The sequence below is a fragment of the Embiotoca jacksoni genome, unplaced genomic scaffold (assembly GCF_022577435.1).
Source record: "Embiotoca jacksoni isolate LCO1_2020_lvr unplaced genomic scaffold, fEmbJac1.0.p SCAF_22, whole genome shotgun sequence".
NCBI lineage: Eukaryota > Metazoa > Chordata > Actinopteri > Embiotocidae > Embiotoca > Embiotoca jacksoni.
In genome coordinates, this window is record NW_027185363.1 from 819,764 (window position 1) to 838,047 (window position 18,284).

The 18,284-nt window shown below is 42.2% G+C and overlaps 1 protein-coding gene across 2 annotated transcripts; it reads left to right on the plus strand.

Moving 5' to 3' along the window:
* Nucleotides 1-3,270: 3,270 nt before the first annotated feature.
* itga6b (integrin, alpha 6b) lies at nt 3,271-18,248 on the plus strand. 2 transcript variants are annotated; one of them, XM_069157075.1, is made up of 26 exons: nt 3,271-3,523; nt 9,948-10,075; nt 10,195-10,274; nt 10,457-10,721; nt 10,985-11,116; nt 11,203-11,416; nt 11,493-11,686; nt 11,811-11,908; nt 12,276-12,403; nt 12,485-12,574; nt 12,746-12,807; nt 12,943-13,112; nt 13,198-13,341; nt 13,454-13,569; nt 13,724-13,880; nt 13,973-14,056; nt 14,150-14,229; nt 14,417-14,494; nt 14,580-14,682; nt 14,835-14,999; nt 15,189-15,290; nt 15,401-15,511; nt 16,148-16,246; nt 16,448-16,573; nt 16,705-16,787; nt 17,357-17,444. In XM_069157075.1, the coding sequence occupies exons 1-25, from the start codon at nt 3,348-3,350 to the stop codon at nt 16,771-16,773; spliced, it is 3,171 nt and encodes a 1,056-aa protein (XP_069013176.1). In that variant the 5' UTR covers nt 3,271-3,347; the 3' UTR covers nt 16,774-16,787; nt 17,357-17,444. The 2 variants fall into 2 exon arrangements, with proteins under 2 accessions (XP_069013176.1, XP_069013175.1); XM_069157074.1 differs by lacking the exon at nt 16,705-16,787 and having other exon boundaries at nt 17,357-18,248.
* Nucleotides 18,249-18,284: the final 36 nt, after the last annotated feature.

The following is an 18,284-nucleotide window of genomic DNA, read 5'->3' on the forward strand; positions in this document are numbered from 1 at the left end:
CTGTGAGTTAAGGAACACACTGTATGATGTCCTCTTAAAAGAATACTTGCTTTCTTGCTTAGAGTTAAATGACAAAATTAAGACCACTCTCCGGTTGCAATGAAGCTGCAGGCCGCAGCCAGTTAGCTTAGCGTAAAGACCTGAAACAAGGAGAAACAGCTTGCTTGGCTCTATATACCATGCTAATCAACCAAACAGGCCTGCACAATAACTGAGAGGCGCTATGTCAGCAGCAGTCATTAATCCCCTGTTTGTTCTGCGTTGTTGATGAAGGTGTTCATGATTTTCAACCAACAAATGTTTCATTCATTTTTCTGATCTGAATCACGACTGACTATAAACCAGAGGTGAGCTGCTGTTGACATATTTACACACACTCGACTGCTCCCAGGGAAAGTAAGAACGTTAATGTGTTGTCGTTGCGAAAGATCTTGGGTTTGGAGTTCACTGTGATTATGAAACAGATATGTGTGTGTGTGTGTGTGTGTGCGCGTTTATTAGTATCCAGAGGCTACATGTCTGCACAGCGTCATAAACCAACGCCCCACGACTCAGCTCACCGTGTAACACCCTCAGGTGAGTGTGCGCTCTTTTAGCGTACCTGGAGCTGCAGCTTTAAGAACAAATACAGGGCTGTGGCTCGGGCAAGTCCAGGCGGTGTCTTTTCAACCTGTGTGTGTGTGTGTGTGTGTGTGTGTGTGTGTGTGTGTGTGTCTGTGTCTATGTCTGTGTGTGTGTCAGAGAAGATTGCTTTCACCATCATTGCTCTGCTTTAGTAACCAAGGAGAGGAAGTTTTTGCTCCTCTGCTGTCTTAATATTGAACATGTTGTACGCAGAGCAGTACACATGACTCACGTGTGGAAACATTTTGCCGGGAAATGTTCATATTTTGTTAAAGTCAAGGAGTAAATTCATCAACATTATTAACTCTTTCAGATGTGACTGATAGTAGCTAACACACGTAACAAGTGATCAGCTAATTTTGTGTGCACTTTAGCTCCTTATAAAGTTACTCGGAAATGATTCATTAATACAGTGATGAGTAAGACAACTACGGTTTTTATATATCCAGTCGATCATACGACAATGTTCTCAGGTAACTTGTCAATAATTCTAATGTCTTTGTTTATTCAGTCATAACGCATTTCTTTATTTTCTGTTTTTTTTTGCAGTAATTTGTGATTTGTTCCTTGGTAACTGTGAAAGATTTATGCACCTTTATTATCCTAAAATCAGTACAATCAGGACGGTCTGTCAGCAGATCGATGCTCAACTGTCGCTGTGGTGGCTCCTCAGTCTGTTTATGTCGAGACAAGATGTGTGACCTTTATTTCCCCAGAGGACAATTGAGGAGAAGAAGAAAAAGGAGAGATAATGATGTTTGTAGGCTGTGATATATGAAGTTAGATGACAAAAAAAAAATAAAAAAATCAAATCAAACAAATTAAGAGATACATTTTTAACTGTAGCCAAGAAACTATGAACTACTGAGGCTGAAAAGATAAACATTAAAGAGATGAGGAGTCATTGGATGTCAAATTGAAGAACTGTCGTACCGTACGTCTAATTGGGGGCACTGTATTAATAAGACACATACACAAAGACATTTTAGACATGGAAGTTTACAGTGAAATAAATTCACAAGCCAAGGGGCGAGCCAACTAACACACCTCGCTTCACGCACCGTAGTCTTATCAGCGATAAGCATGATTACTGTTTCTGACCTTATGCAGATTCATACACCACTGCTGATCGTCCAGCTGGCTGCTGCTCTAACCTTCAAAACACCAGCCCCAAACTGGACAGGGAAAAAAAAGACACAGACAGCAAAAATAGTCTTAACAGGCGGACGGTCACATGAGTCGGGGATTCCACTAAATTAAAGAACGAGATTTTGAAATGATAATATCATCAGGACATCTGCCTCCCATGTGACTGAACGGACAAAAAGAATGCTTTTGAAACTCCGATTGAATCAGTCTCTTCTTCAAATACATATCAAACGCACCTTTCCCCCCATGTGTTCATTAAAAATCTAATATAAAAGATCAGGAGAAAACTTTTGTTTCTGTTCCAAGTAATGCTAAATCATCTGATCCTCACTCAATCTTTCCAAAGCCTCCTAATGAAGACTTAAGTAGATAAGAGACCTGTATATTAACCACATTCCTCCCCTGCCCTTTTCCCTTCTGCACCCCCCTCTTCCACCATTATTTGTGCCTTTTATAGTACTGTATGTGGGCACTTTCTTTCTCCCTCTCCCTCTCAGTCTGCCCTCTGTCTCTGTGCGCACACAAAGCCGGCGTTGTCTGCTGAAATGCTGCGTTGCGAGGACAAGCTTTGGGTCAGTGTCTCATGGAATGCCTTGAAAATCATCTCGAGAGGGAGTCTGTAAATGTGCCGAGTCCTGTCTCTGGCTCTGCGACTCATGTAGTAATGAGTCATTGCAGAAGACGCAGGCCCCGTGGTGATACTATGTAATGAGCTGAGCGATGTGGCCTGAAGGATTGTCACTTTAGATTCAGACTAATTTTGTAGCTTTGGATTTCTGGGCCGTGGTTGTAGACGTAAGCTACTGTAACACAAACACACCAGTTGATACATGTGTCTATTTTTTTCTATTCCCTTGGTCCAAAATTGTGTCTTTAACTCACTCTCTATTGCTGTCACTTTATTGCTATTGTTATCTGTACTGAACAATGCCAACTGGGAAACTTTTGGGGGAAGTTACTATATTGATTAACTACTGTACCAGCATGTTTCTCTCTCTCCTCTCATTGTATACGGCATTGAACTTTGATGTTCAGCAAGCACAATTCACAATGAGAGCTTTGAACAAATGTGCCGATTACTCCGGGTTGTTTTTTTTTTTTTTTTTGCCAATATTTTCCCTCTTGTGGGATTTAGAAGATGTTTTGTTTATGCCTATTTCCTGGGGAGTTTAACAGCAGCCGTTATTAGTGTTACACTTAAGAGATTTGCTGTCAAAAGCTGCCACTGTGGCTTGGAGCACAAGTTTTGAGCACAACATTTATTTTCAGGCATCCTCGGGCGTCGCTGACCCAGTTAGATCACACTTGACCTGCTGCAAACTAACAACAAACTTACAAGGCGTTAATGGTTTCCTGCTGAAATACTGTACTTGACACTGGATTTCACGCAGTTTGAGGATTCAGAGTTTATGGGAAGGATTGCGTGTGTGAGCGACGCGGAGGGGAGGGGCGGCAGCAGGAGCAGCAAGTGGGACAACATTCAACCCTCCAGCAGCAGTCTTACTCAGTCGCACTCTGCTCCTGCTGCACTAAGGGACTCACCTTTCACAAGTTCAAGGGAGCTTTACGTTTTCATGGAGGACTCGATCACCTGTGGACTGTGGCTGGTCGCCTTTCTCTTGGGGTGTGGACGGCTGTCGGCTTTCAACTTGGACACCGAGAATGTCCTGCAGAAGAACGGGGACCCGGGGAGCCTGTTCGGCTTCTCTCTCGCCATGCACCGGCAGCTCAAACCGGCGGATAAGAGAATGTAAGAACCACGAGTTTTTCTTCAAAGGGAAACGGTTGCGCAGGGTAATTAATGGACTTGTGCGTCGTCGTAGCCTCGGGAACACGCATTTCTCTCTTTAAAATAACTTCGGTGCACCATATAATCAAAAATGTCACTGCGCTGTAGACTACTGGAAGTTGATTTCAGGTTCTTAGAGCTGCCAGAGGAGAGCAAACTCCTTTCTCCTTCTGTCTTTTGAGAGCCACATACAACTTTTCAGCCAGCAGTATCACAACAGTGCTAAAAGCTGCACCGCAGGTGTGTCGCAGGTACATTTAAAACGGTTTTGCTTTTAACGAAATCTCCTCAAACAAGTTCCTCTAACCTGTTCAAAGAGTGCGCTGTACCTTTTTACATACGCATCTTGTGAGATTACCTGTAGTCCCAGCCGGGTTGTTAATCTTTCATACCGGGTTACTTATTTGTTTGTTTTTATTGGACCTGCATATAAGCTTTTTATGCGCGTGCACTCGGCGCGCACTCGCGTTTCTTTTTCGTTTTTTCTTTTTTTTTTTTTTTTGCCGACTTTTAGCTGAGAACAAAAATTTGGCTCCTAAAGCAGAGACATCTCATTGAATCACTGGTGGCGTGTCTATGGGCATCGTTTCAGAGGAGTTTGTCATTGTGCATAAAGGCCAGCTGCCACCGAGTACTGATTTGAAACTGACCTGAGATCAGAGCAGTCAGATTCTTTCATCTGGGAATCTGGTTCACTTTGTTCCGTCATAAACCAAAAAGAATGACTTATGTTCAACGATGTTTGTGATTAAGGGACTTTCAAATAGTTATGTAGTTCCGTGATTAGTTGCGAAGGAGCTATTCAGAAACCTTCACTTCAGTAAAAGTAGCAATAGAATATATATAAAAAAAAAAAAAACAATTTATTTTATGTTTTGTGATACTTAATCCCTTATCTAAAACCCTGTAGTATTTTTAAATAACAGTCTACACGCAAGTATTCATGATGATTCCTTTGTTTAGATGGCACAAAAAGTAGTGCTATTGTGTTGGAAGCTACAGGGACTGTGATAAATACAAATGCAGATCTCACTGTTGTGATTGTATAAAAAAAAAAAGCAAAAAAAAAGCAAAAAAAAAATAAAAGCAGCGTTTACCCAAAGTTTATGAAAGACTCAGCTGCACTTATGTGGTTGGGGTTTTGGGTGTCTTCCCCCAAGAAAGTTTTATGTAATTCAATTAAAAATATGCAATTTCACAATTTTTTTTACCATCATTATTATTACCATATTTGTGTATAACATCCCAAAATCTGCAAAAGCCTGAGCAGATGAATGCAAAACACCCAAAATGCCTAAAACCTGCTGAAGAAGTCCATGGGGGGGGGGACCAACAGCAACCATATACCTGGGAAAAGTCATCCAGTTAGTTTTGATGCTCTCCACAATGATTTTACATTTGGCTTCGGTGGTGCCCAAAATGGCTTGGGTACCGCTCCTAAGCATTGTGACGTGAAAACGCTCAAGAAAATATGCTTTTTAACTCATTTCAGTTTTATTTATATAGTGCCAAATTGCAACATGAGTCATCTGAGGGCACCTAACATTGTCAGGCTGAGACCTTACAATATTTATGTATATGGTTGTATTATATGTATATGGTAGTGTGTTCTTTATACCATGACAGCTTTCCCTAAAACAAGAGGAAAAAATTCCCAACATATCGCTTTGCTTACAATAACACAATATATCACAATATGCTCATGGTATTGTCAGATTTTTGCCAATACACAGCGCTAGTACAAGCAAAAGTCCTGCCTTGGAAATATTGGAATACAACATTATGACAACATACCTCAACATATTGAGTCTGTGTACTTGTAGTTTAAACCTAACCCTCTATCACCAGCAGTGCAGACAGCGTGAGTGCCTGCAGTGAGGATCAAAATCTAATCCTGAGAATTACTTGTGTAAATTGCTCCCATTAGCTGACTTTTTACACAGAAATGATCAATACTCCGGCTTTTCTATCTCGTGCCTTGTCAACAGACGGGGTGAAACTGTGCTTGAAGTAGTAGTTTAGTGCAACGTATTTAAGGGTCACAGCACAACAGTGTCTACCCACCACAATATACGCTGCACTATTAACACTGCAGAGTTATTAAGTCTTTAACCTCCTCCTAGTTGTTAAACCTATTTACACACTTCTACCACAGCTGCACAGTCACAAACACAGTGACAGTTTTTGTCCTAGTTCTACGCTGTGTCTAAATGAAAGACACATGGTGATCAGCACAAGACCATAGCTGCCACAGAGTCCCGCTGCTTCAGGTTGTAAAGTTAAACACAAGAAAACAGAGCAGAGTTGGATTCTGTGAGCTGGAAAACAACAGTTACCTGCAGGAGTAATGTAGACTGAGTGGGTGTGTCAACTGCTCAAGCAATTAGGAGATTAATTGAATAATAGACTGGTTGCAAATTTGATAATTATTTAAATAGTTTTCAAGCAAATGTGCCAAACCTTTGCTTGTTCTGCCCACTTAAATGTGAAGGTGTGCTTGTTTTCCTCCTCATGTTTTGGCCTGTTGGCCAAACAAAACAAGAAATTTAAATGTGTCAATTATGGCTCTGGACAATTTTGGGGGGAGTATTAATAAATATCTGAAATGTATTACCTAAACTTAAATCAATTTAGAAACAAAATCATTTATTTGCAGCACTTGTCATGAGATGTATTCTCAGGCAGGATTTTAGTGGGTTTATTCAATATTATGAAGAGCTGTTTACCATAATCACTTCAAAATACAATTATATAGTTGAATAGTTTGTTAAATAAGTTTTTTGTCACAGTCGGTTGAGCTTGAACCATCAGCAGCATGTTACATTGTAATTTAAGTTTGGATTTGTGTGTGCATGTTGGCGCAGTAAGCCGTGTTTGTTTTGCAAGTGACAGTGCTCACACTGCTGTTGTAGAGGTGGAATGTGCTCTCACTGTGGACACTGGACTTGTGTGCATGCACATGCGTTCATGTACTGCCTGTGCGTGTGTGCGTGCGTGGGTGTGTGCGTGCCTGTTTGGTGTGTTTTAATGGTGCTGATGCATGCTGTGGCTGAGCACTGAGGCGTTGCCTTGTTGTCAGTCATTTGGAAGACTGTCAGAGAGCTCAGTTTGCTGCTTGATACATTCCTAACCTGAGGCAAAATAAAATGGACGAATAGAATAGATAGATAGATATACATAAATAGATAAGATATAGATAGATAGATAGATAGATAGATAGATAGATAGATAGATAGATAGATAGATATAGACATAGATAGATATATAGAGATACATAGATAAACTTTCTTTTCCTGTGATTGCACATGCTAATGTGCATTTCAACAACATGTGTGCTGTAGTAAGTGGTAGCGTGTGTGCGCTTGTGCCCCCCTGAACCCCCCCTCCCCCATGTTTGTCTCCTCATGGCTGTGTGCACCCTGAGTCACAATCCTTTTGCCAGTCATGCATGCCAACTTTTTTTTCACACTTTCATTTTCCACAGTCTTTCATCCCCTGCAACAACTAGTGTTACATGTACCTGCAGGAGAGGGCAGGACCTGCGCAGGCATCCGTGCATGCGTCTGTCCCAGCGCGTGTGTGTGTGTGTGTGTGTGTGGGGGGGGGGGGGGGGGGGGGGCATTCCATGCTTTGTCATAATTGCCAGATGGAGCTGTCTGTGTAATAAAATCAAGAGGGAAAGTGCAAAATGCAGGAGTGGTGAGAGGGAGAGGGAGGGAGGAAGGGAGGGGGAGACCAACTGAGAGTTCAGGGAAGTTTAAGAGCTTGGAGTGACTGTGAGAAATGTGTGGGAGACAGTAAATGTATGTTTGTGTGTATTTTTTTTGAGAATAAAGGATGTACAGGCTGCAAAGGACAGGAAAACAAGACATGTCAGTAGGTTCCGTAATGTCCATGTTGTGCTGTGTCTACATTCCAAAAATGATAGAAGAGACTGGAAAGTTTAATACTGAAGTCAGCTTTGTGTATGTGGTCTGTGCATTTGATAGAGATCAAGCATAAGAGTCAGATTGAACCCCTCTTGTTCCCCTCAGGTTAGTTATGGTTATCCAACATCAAAGAGAAAGAGAGAGGAGCTGAAGAAAAGAAAAGAGGTGATGTCTGAAAGAATGTTGAGAGGATCATAAATCAGTTTTACATCTGGGCACCAAATACAAGCAACAGATTCAGATGGATGGAGAGAGAAGTTGTGTAACACGTCATGAACTTCTGCAATCCATTAGGTGAACGCCTCTAGTTGATAGGGTGCCACTGACTGTTGCTAAGCAACGGGCTGTGCCCGCACCGGCAGCCAGTTCGCTGCTGTTAAAAAAAAACAAAAAACAACACACCCCACTCAGTGGGATGTCTCTACAGTGGCCACTCTGCGCAAGTCGGTCTGTTGTCCCGCGCAGGCAGAGCTGGTCTGTGTGTCCGAGTGTGTGTGAGTGTCTGTTTGGAAATCACTACACACTTGGGGCCAAACACACACACACACACACACACACACACACACACACACACACACACGCTCTCTCTCTCTCTCTCTCTCTCTCTCTCTCTCTCTCTCTCTCTCTCTCGCTCTCTCTCTCTGTTTGTGTTAGTCCTTCCTGTAGTCCAAGCCTGTGTGTTGGAGCTTCCTCTGCTGGTGGTAAATGATTATATAAACAGAAGGGTCACTGTCAGCGGAGCAGCAGGTCATCGTTATCACAGCGCTAGTCACCGACATCATGTCAGTGTTTCTCTCTTCTGTTGCAGAAAATATTTATATTGTGTAGCAATAAAGGTAAAATTTGTCCTTTGGGACGAGCTTGTGATTCAGTTCAGTGTCTTTGTTATTTGGATCAAATGTAATCAACTAGTGTAACTAGAAACTGCTCTATTGTTAGTTGCCTTTACCTCAAAAGAACACTGAGGCAGAGTTTAACAATGTGATTATGCAGAAGTCGGAGCTACAGTATAATTCTGACCCCATCCCCAGTGACCCCCATTTCCCCAGAGTCCAGTACATCTTGGCAGAGATTTTTCCGTCCATTCTCCTGATTTCCTTTGTCTCACAGGATGATGGGAATGGAGATGTACCCACCTGGGACTCGTTGTTAGTCACCAGTCCTCTCTTTGATGTGATGACTCATTCAAATCAGGCTACGGTAGTGCACATAGAGGTGGATAGTTGACCAGGTTTTGTGGTATCAAATTTAAAATGTTATCACTCCCTTTATAATTAAACAAAGGCTGGATTGAACACTTGATGTGTGGATAGCAACATAAATTATATTGTTCTGGTTTTTAAAACAAGGCCAAAGCAATGCAGTGGTTAAAATGGGATAAACGGTGCACACTTGTTTATCGTGCAAAAGGAGTCTATTGTCGTTAAGTGCAGTTTATATTAGAGAAATTACATAATCATTTCTCTGGGGTTCCTGAAAGACACGCGAGTGTGTGCAACTATGTGAAAAGTTATCAGCAGCCATATTTTTGTCTGATTTATAGTCGTTTGCTAATCCTCATCACGCCTGCTGAAATCAGTATCCATAATGATTTATTCTGTATCAGATAGTTATCTTCATAGTCTGTCATCTTCGCCCTCATGCAGTTAGTGTTTGTAGTGTTGACTAGTGAGGTCTAACATGCTGATCGCGTTAGGCCCCATCTCTTCACTCTGCTGTGTGTCTCCTCCCAGATGGTGAGTGTATCTGAGAATGCTTTGTATTCCAGCTAAAAATGGCTTTGCTTAATCTCATCTGGTGAAGACAGTGTGCTGCACAACATTAACTCTGAAGGTCATCGGGCAGACAAGGCAAGCCAATGAGAGAGAAAGCGATCCAGGAAACTTACAATACACGTAGAGAGAGATTAGTGTGTTAGCGGTGTGTACGTGTCCTACTCTCCGCTGTAAACCTGCACAAAACATCATTTCAAACATTTCAAAGCATGACATTAGTGAAGTGTTTGATTTACTCTGTAGGAAAACCTGGGAACTGGATGCCCATCATCAAGACTTGGTTGTGGCGTTTGCCCTTGTCGTTGGTCCACAAAGGCAGCGTCTGTGTGTGCGTGTGTGTGTGTGTGCACAGAGAGAGATAGAAAGCCCGGTTCAATCATCCACAGCAGGCGGCTGAAAGAGGTCTTTGACACAGTTAGACTGTGAGGACATGGAACATCAGTTTGGTGGCGGATGTGCGTGCGTGTTTGTGAGTGCGTGTGAATATGGCTGCTGTGTGGCACCGTCGACTGGAATGTGTGATAATGTGATGTGCAACTGGAAGAAATGCCAGAGTCTTCCTCATGTCGAGTCCTAGATGTCAGAAGAGTGTTACCACTGTCACAATGAGCATTTTGATTGTGCTGCCTATGGTGTCAGGCTGGATTCATATATATATATATGTGTGTGTGTCTGTTGCAGGCTGCTGGTCGGTGCGCCAAGAGCAAAAGCATTGCGTGGCCAAAAGGCCAAAGTGACCGGAGGACTCTACAACTGTGATATGAGCTCCACCGCCGCTGGCTGCACCAGAGTTAACTTTGATAATGAAGGTGAGATATCTGCTGACACTTGTGCATTTCTGTCATGTGTTTTTGGACTTCTTTTCCCCAATATTTGAATTACAATCTCCCTTTATGTATTTTTGTTTGTGGTGTTTGTCTCTGTGTAGAGGATATAACCAGAGAAAGCAAAGAAAACCAGTGGATGGGAGTGACAGTCAGCAGTCAGGGGCCAGGAGGCCAAGTTGTGGTAAGACCATTTGTATCCAAACATAAACAATTTCATGATTACCAACATTGCTACAAAGTTGTTCAAACTGGTATCTTAAAAACAACATAAATTGATTAGTACTAGTCAACAAAACTAATTTGTTGTCACTCCAACAGTTTTGCTTCCACTGAACCACGCCTCTGTTTCTGTTTCCCTGGTAGACATGCGCCCATCGCTACCAGCGCCGTACCAATGTCAACACAGCCATAGAGTCCCGCGATATCATTGGCCGCTGCTACGTGCTGCGTCAGGATTTAACAATCAGCGGCCAACGAATTGATGGAGACGGAGGCGAATGGCATTTTTGTGACGGCCGGCCCCGGGGCCACGAGATGTTCGGCTCCTGCCAGCAGGGCCTTTCTGCCACATTCGACAAGGACTACCACTACCTCATCTTCGGGGCTCCTGGAGCTTATAACTGGAAAGGTAGTCTAGTGTGTGACATGCAGGCATGCAGTTACAACAGCATCAATGTTGACTGTAAAAGGCCTCACCAGCACATGTTCTTCTCTGATTTATGATGTTCACTGTTCATGATGGAGGGATTTGCCGGTGCAGCTTTTTTCAGTCATGTGTTTGCCATTACTTTTTCAATGAAGATGACTGTTATGAGTTTTGCATTCTTTTATTGCAATTCAAATCTAACCCATCTCGTCTCATCTCATCTCCCCTCCCCTGCTCTCTTTAAGGCGTGGTACGCGTGGAACAAAACAATGACTCATTCATAGAGATGGGCATCTACGATGATGGTCCATTTGAGGCGGGAGATGAGACTGAGAAGAAGCCTGACCTGGTTCCTGCTCCTGCCAACAGCTACCTGGGTAAAAGACAGAAGTTTCACCGTGACTCTGGTTCTTCCATTTACACAAAGAAACACCTAACCATCCTCTGTCTCTCTTTGTCTCAGGCTTCTCTCTGGATTCAGGGAAGAGTTTGACCAAGAAGGGCCAGCTGACCGTGGTGGCGGGAGCTCCCAGAGCGAACCACAGCGGAGCAGTGGTGCTTCTGAAGACAGGCGGAACCACGAGCAAGATCCTGTTGGAAGAGTACACTCTCGAAGGGGAGGGACTGGCTTCGTCTTTTGGCTACGATCTGACTGTGCTGGATCTCAACGGGGATGGGTGAGTGACTCGGGATGACGCATAGAACCTGTGACTGTATACAGACTGTATACTCATGAAAATGTGATGCTCCTAGTTGGCAGGATATAGTGGTGGGGGCACCTCAGTACTTTGAGAAAGATGGAGAAATTGGAGGAGCTATCTACATCTACATCAACCCAGGTGGAAACTGGAACAAAGCGAAACCCATCAGAATAGACGGACGGAAGGACTCCATGTTTGGCCTGTCTGTGGAAAACCTGGGAGACATCAATCAGGACGGCTACAATGGTGAGGAGGCAGTAATTGTGTGTGTGCATATGTACACTACTGTCTGCTGGTCATTCTTGATGTCCTGTCTTTAAAGCACATAAATAACCACAATGTAAGTCACTGTTGTTGTTCTTGCTGTCAGATTTTGCAGTGGGAGCTCCTTATGAAGATAATGGCGCAGGGCACGTTTACATCTTCCATGGATCAGCCGAAGGAAAATTCACTGACAAAGCTGCGCAGGTACTTAATAAACTGGTAAAATGACTTTTTTATTCTGCTGCAGCCTTGTGAGGTAAGAAGGCTGTTAGGTTGAGAAATGTGTGGAACATATACGTTTTCTTCAAATGTGTACCATTGTCTCAGAAAATAAAATTACTGTATTCTTAAGGTATTAAAAAATGCGTTTAAATCAGTTTGACTGTGCTGCTTGAACCCTGAAAGCTTTCGAAACCCTCATTTAGGGAAAGTGTGGACATGTATAACATGATATAGAGCTCTACTTGTGATTGGTTGTTTGGTTTGGGTCACAACAGGCTTGAATTTTCAAATCCAAGCATGAATTTAGATGATAGGGCTGTACAGTAAGTGTGTGTTCCCCTTGTTTTAGGAGATGTCTGGTCAGCCTTTAGGGGTGAAGCTATTCGGCTACTCTTTGGCAGGCAACATGGACCTGGATAGCAACTCCTATCCCGACCTGGCTGTCGGATCCCTCTCAGACTCTGTGTTTGTCTACAGGTGAGTGAGCTAGAACTATAATCTCATCACGTGCCTGTCATCACGTTTACCGAGGTGCTCACTGAGTTCTTGTTTTCTCAGAGCCCGTCCAGTTATTAACATCAAGAAGGAAATCAAGTTCTTGCCGAACGAAATCGACCTCACCAAGAAGAACTGTGGCAACGCCTTCTGGTGCGTTTGTCCTTTGTTTTGTTCTGAGTTTTAAATGACAGGTCCGGCCTGTGAGGGAATTCATATCTTTTATCATTAAGCACAACTGTAATATGGAATAAATGTGGAAACACTGTAAAGAAGTCTGCCAGTGCTGTGTCTGATTGTGAATACACTGCACTGTGTCTCCAGCTTGGATATTAAGGCGTGCTTCATCTACACTGCCAGCCCCAAGAGCTACACCCCCACACTGAGTAAGATAAGCCAAATTTCTTCCTTTTATTCTCTTTGCCTAAATATTATCTTTATTGTATTTTACAAATACAAAAAACCAACTGCATGCAACATTCCCTTCTCTTATACTCTATCCCCTCATCTCTCCCGTTTAGCGGTGGCATACTCCCTCGAGGCCGACGCCGACCACAGGGCGAACGGTCTCATTCCCAGGGTGACCTTCACTGGGTCATCTGCCTCTGAAAATAACTTTGAATCCAAAGGTACCTTCACCATGGACAGCAAAAAAACGACGCACTGCATTTCTCATCAACTTGCCGTACAGGTATTGAAAACTTCCGCGTTCTCTTGTGATCAAAGTGCTTTGTGGGTCGTGGGTAATGTTGTGTGACGTCGTCGTCGTCCTCCAGGAAAACATTCGAGACAAGCTACATGGGATCCCCATCGATGTGTCTGTGGATATCCAGGACGCCACACGTAAACGTAGACAGAGCTCAACTCCTCCACTGGCCCCCGTCCTGGACGCCAACTCGGCAATGACAACTCGATCAGTGGTGTGTATGTGTGCATTGCTCAGTGTATGGACTTTTCAAAGGACATATTCTGTTGTAGATGTTGTTGCTGCTGTCACTGTGGGATCTTTTATGTGTGTAAATGTGTTTGTAGGTGAATTTCCTGAAGGAGGGTTGTGGCAGGGACAATGTGTGTCAGAGCAACTTGGAGGTGAAATATCGTTACGGCCACAGGACAACTGACGAAGATACCTTCACTCCACTGGAACTGTAAGAGGATACACACTTAATATTTCATTATGGCTAATTTGAGTGTAAATTTTCATGCGAGACAGCGTTACCTCACTCCCTCTCACACAGAGTGAGAAAGTTTACTCACAGACACTCATCAGCATACAGGCTCATAACTTCTGTCTGTTGAAAGGGAGAACGGTGTGCCGGTGATCTCGCTCAGCGACCAAAAGGACATCGCTTTGGAGGTCAAAGTGACCAATCGAAATGGAGATGATGCTTATGAAGCCTTCGTGATCGCCTCCTTGCCACACTCCCTGACCTACTCTGCTTACCGCATTTCACCTAATGTGAGTTTCTCCTTCTCTGACATGTTCTTTCACACACACACAAACACACATATCAATTTGTGGTTCTGATTGGAACGTGTTATTGATTTCAGGAGCGGCCGGTAGCCTGCATGGCCAATAAAAATGGTTCTAAGGCTGATTGTGAGCTTGGAAACCCCTTCAAACGTGACACAGAGGTGAGAGAAAATAACCTTTTGACTCTGTCTTGACTCCTCCTCACAAGTATCATCATTAATTGTTGAAAATTGTGTTTGTCTGTGTGTTAATAGACAACCTTCTACATTATTTTGAGTACATCTGGTATCTCTCTGAACACTTCTGAACTGGAGGTTGAGCTCCAGTTGAAAACGTAAGTATATTTAACTTATAATCCTACAACACAAACAGCTAAATAACATTGATTACTATTACAAATACAGCAGATACACCCCTGGAATATAATGCACAGATTTTAATGAATGCATAATGTATGCTATAACATTCCTAGTTCCTTATGAGTACCCGAGTTGACTTGTGTGTAAACTTTGATCTGATAGGACAAGCGACCAGCTGAAACTCGCTCCTGTCAAAGCAAAGGCAAATGTGGCCATCCTGTTGCAGCTCTCTGTGTCTGGGTGAGAAACAGACACATACATGTGCAGAAAACACACAAGTATGCAAGTGATTTGTGTTATTAATGGTGCATTTCTCTCTTTACAGACAAGCACAGCCATCTCAGGTCTACTTTAGTGGAGAGGTCAAAGGTGAGACGGCCATTAAGACTGAAAATGACATGGGCAGTGCCATCACACACCAGTTCAGAGTGAGTACACGAAAACTACGAGATCAAAAGTGTCTTTGATAGACTTGTATATCTATTTATTTGATTGCATTTATTATCAATCCAACATTGTTTGTGAACAGGTTGGATTTTATATACGATATTAGCTGTGAACATTGGTTCTGTCTTTACAGATAATCAACCTGGGAAAGCGCTTGACAGACACCGCCACCATGAACATCGAGTGGCCGAAAGAAATCGCTAACGGAAAGTGGCTGCTCTACCTGATGAAGATCAGCGCCACAGGAGTGGATCAGATGGAGTGCACTCCTAAAGGGGAGATCAACCCTCAAAACAAGGTCTGTGAAAACATCATGTTAATGTCTGGTGGTTACTTGATGTTTCTTTTCTTTTCATGTTTACTTTTAAGAACTGGACAATTTTACGTTGATAGATTTATTTTTCTTCTGACAAAAAAATATATTAAGATATTGACCTTAATATAGTTTTAGCATTAGCTGAGTGAACATTTTCTTCTCTGTTTAAAGGAATCAGTGAACACCAGGACGAGAAGAGAAGCAGCAAACACCCAGAAAAGCGACGATGGCACTTTTTCACGCTTAATTGATGGCAAGCAATCGGAGACTCTGGTAACACCACACAACCAAGTTCTACTCTATTGTTTTTTCACATATATTATATTTTATGTCCTTTTTCTAAGGGGAATCCAGTGATAACTTTTTGCTCCTATTGTTGACAGGCCTGTGGCAGCGGGGCAAACTGTGTGACGATAAGCTGCCCCCTGCGGGGCCTGGACAGTAATGCAGTTATCACTCTCCACTCCCGCCTCTGGAACCACACCTTCATAGAGGTAAACACACTGTAAAGCGGTTTTACTCAGCTGTTTGGATTTTGTCAGGATTTTAGATGGTTATAAACTTTAATATTGGCTGCTAGAATCAGCTTCAATGTCCTGAGAGGACAAAAGAGGCTCACAAATAATTTTTGACAAGCTTATGATAAATACTTTTGATCCAAAAAAATTTAAACGAGCAGCATTAAAGGGTTATTAAATCTGAATGTACATGTGTTCAGTTGGCATAATAGTATTAATTTTGCACCGATATTTATTTATTTTTACAAAAAAATAAACTTCCCATCATTTCCATAAATTTTGATAATTAATTCACTTTCAGTTTAAATCACATGTTGTGGGTCATTATTAATAAAACATTTAATAGATGGATGGTCCCTATTAGTAAATCTATAACGTAGAGTTTTATAGAGGACTGTATGATAACTTGGCTTTTGGTTAAATGAAGGATCATTACTGAATTAAAACACTTTTATAGCTTTGTATTCTGCATTGTAGCTAAAATAATAAAAAAAAAAAAAAAAAAAAAAAAAAAAAATTGTTTTTATGTAAATTAATGTGTTGATGGCTCTATTTTCTTTATTACACCCAACACAATCCAAACTTGATCTGCTCCCTTTTTTCTTTAACCAGAAATATTCAAAGTTACATCACGTGAAGGTGATGGTGAAGGCCTCTCTGCACGTCGAGAGCACAGCGAAGAACACAGTGCTGAAAAATGCGGAGACACAGGTAATTAAACACAACAGTAAAAAGATTTTACAATATGTGACTATCCTGGACCCAACAAAGGGTTAAAGGTCTGAAATGCTGACTTCAGTGTAAAATACCTGAGCTTCTGTACATTATAAATAGAGAGAATAAAAGGACATGTAGAAGAGTATGTGACACTTTGGTCCAGATATTTTAATGTTGATGTTCTGTGTTTCACAGGTGATGCTGACGGTGTTCCCAGAGAGGCGTGCAGCTCAGTATGGAGGAGTGCCGTGGTGGATCATTGTGCTGTCCATCCTGTTCGGGCTGCTGTTGTTGGCCCTGTTGGCTTTCCTTCTGTGGAAGGTACAACACAAACCTGGAACACACGCTCTCCCAGCTAATAAAAACACATACCGTACACTTACAGCAAGCAGTCTGTAACACAACTGTAGGTCTACATAACACACATTTTCTAATAATTTTCCTCTCCTCAGTGTGGAGTCTTTGGGAAAAAGAATAAAGAAGACCCGACAGAAAAAGAGAGACTGACATCAAATGCATAAAAAAGAGAGAGAGGGTAAAATTACCCGGCCGGCCACAAATGAGTGAAACGTCTTCTCTCGCTCCTTCTTGCTACAAAAGCGCTGCTTTTCTGGTTTTTGGGCAGGCAGTGGCCCCGTGACATGAATGCATTTATAAAAGCCAACTGATTATTTCTGCTCAGACTTTATGCTTAAAAGATTTTCACACATGATTATGTGTGCGTCGTTACAGTTTACCTGCATGGCCAGGGGAGGTGATGGCTGACAAGCAATGAAGACCATGGGGGAGCTATTCTGCATCGCTCCGATTTCATCTCTTCTTCTATTTCCAGTTTGTTTTGTTGCTATTGTACTTACAGTCACTTGGTGTGAAGGTTTCTTTCTTTCTACATTTAAAAACAGGGGCATTAGAGCAGGTTTCTTTTCTGCATAGAGGTGCACAGATGGCTTGTCTACACCTATCACTGGATTCATCGCATTTTGGCGCCTGTCAAAGAGACTGATGACAAACATCTCATCAATCTGCTTTGCTTTCCCTGAACGCCTTTAAATAGCCTTCTCTCAAACAAAACATTAATTGCGTTTTTGCTTTTCTTCCCCACAGTGTGGCTTTTTTAAGCGTGCCAAATATGAAGACAAGGTTCCCAGTTACAATGCGGTTCGGATCAGACGGGAAGAGAGAGCGATAAACCCTGGTAACGGTAACTGGGAGAACCTGGAAAAGAAGCCCTGGATGACAACCTGGCATGACCATGAACACTATTCTTAACAGCCAATGAAATCTGACTCCACATAGATTGATTGGCACTCAGTTTCACAAATTTTTGCTGCCCTGCCTTTGCACAGTGTGGACTGTAAATATCAAGACAAAGAAAATCATGAGTTTAAAAAAAAATCTCTTGTAGGGCTAAAAACTGGATCAAACTTTCTGCTTCAGGAGCTGATTTGATCATGAATAAAGTCTGTATGAATCACTGGAAAGAGAGTCGCAGTATGGGAGAAGGTCCTGCACAACTACTGTCTGTCAGAGCTTTGAAGCTGGTTTTGTACATTCACAGTGTTCACTAGGGTGTTGGGGAGGGGGTATGGACATATTTCTAAATGTTTTGTACATTTTAATTTTTTTTTAATGAATTGTATTTATTCTTGCACGGGGTACTATCTGTTACGTGCTCTACAGGCCAGAGTCATGCAATGCATACACAGTGGACTTTTACGACAATGTGTTATTTTCCCCAGTTTAAAAGTGCATTTTTTTAATCATTCCAACTTTAGATCTGCTGTAACAATTGATGTGTTTTTTCATGCTTGAGATGCCTCAGATTGTACAGATACTGTAACTTATCCACAATTGTCAGAGCACTCTGTTTGTAAATAGACTACAGAACCACTGCAGGATTCATCTTCTAATCACTGGCTGCCACAGGAAGAGCATGAGCGTGAACATGATATGTGTGAACAAGTGTTTCATGAATAAATGTTGTCATATCCATGTTTCCTGTGTGTGACAAAGGTGAAGTTAAATGAGAGCT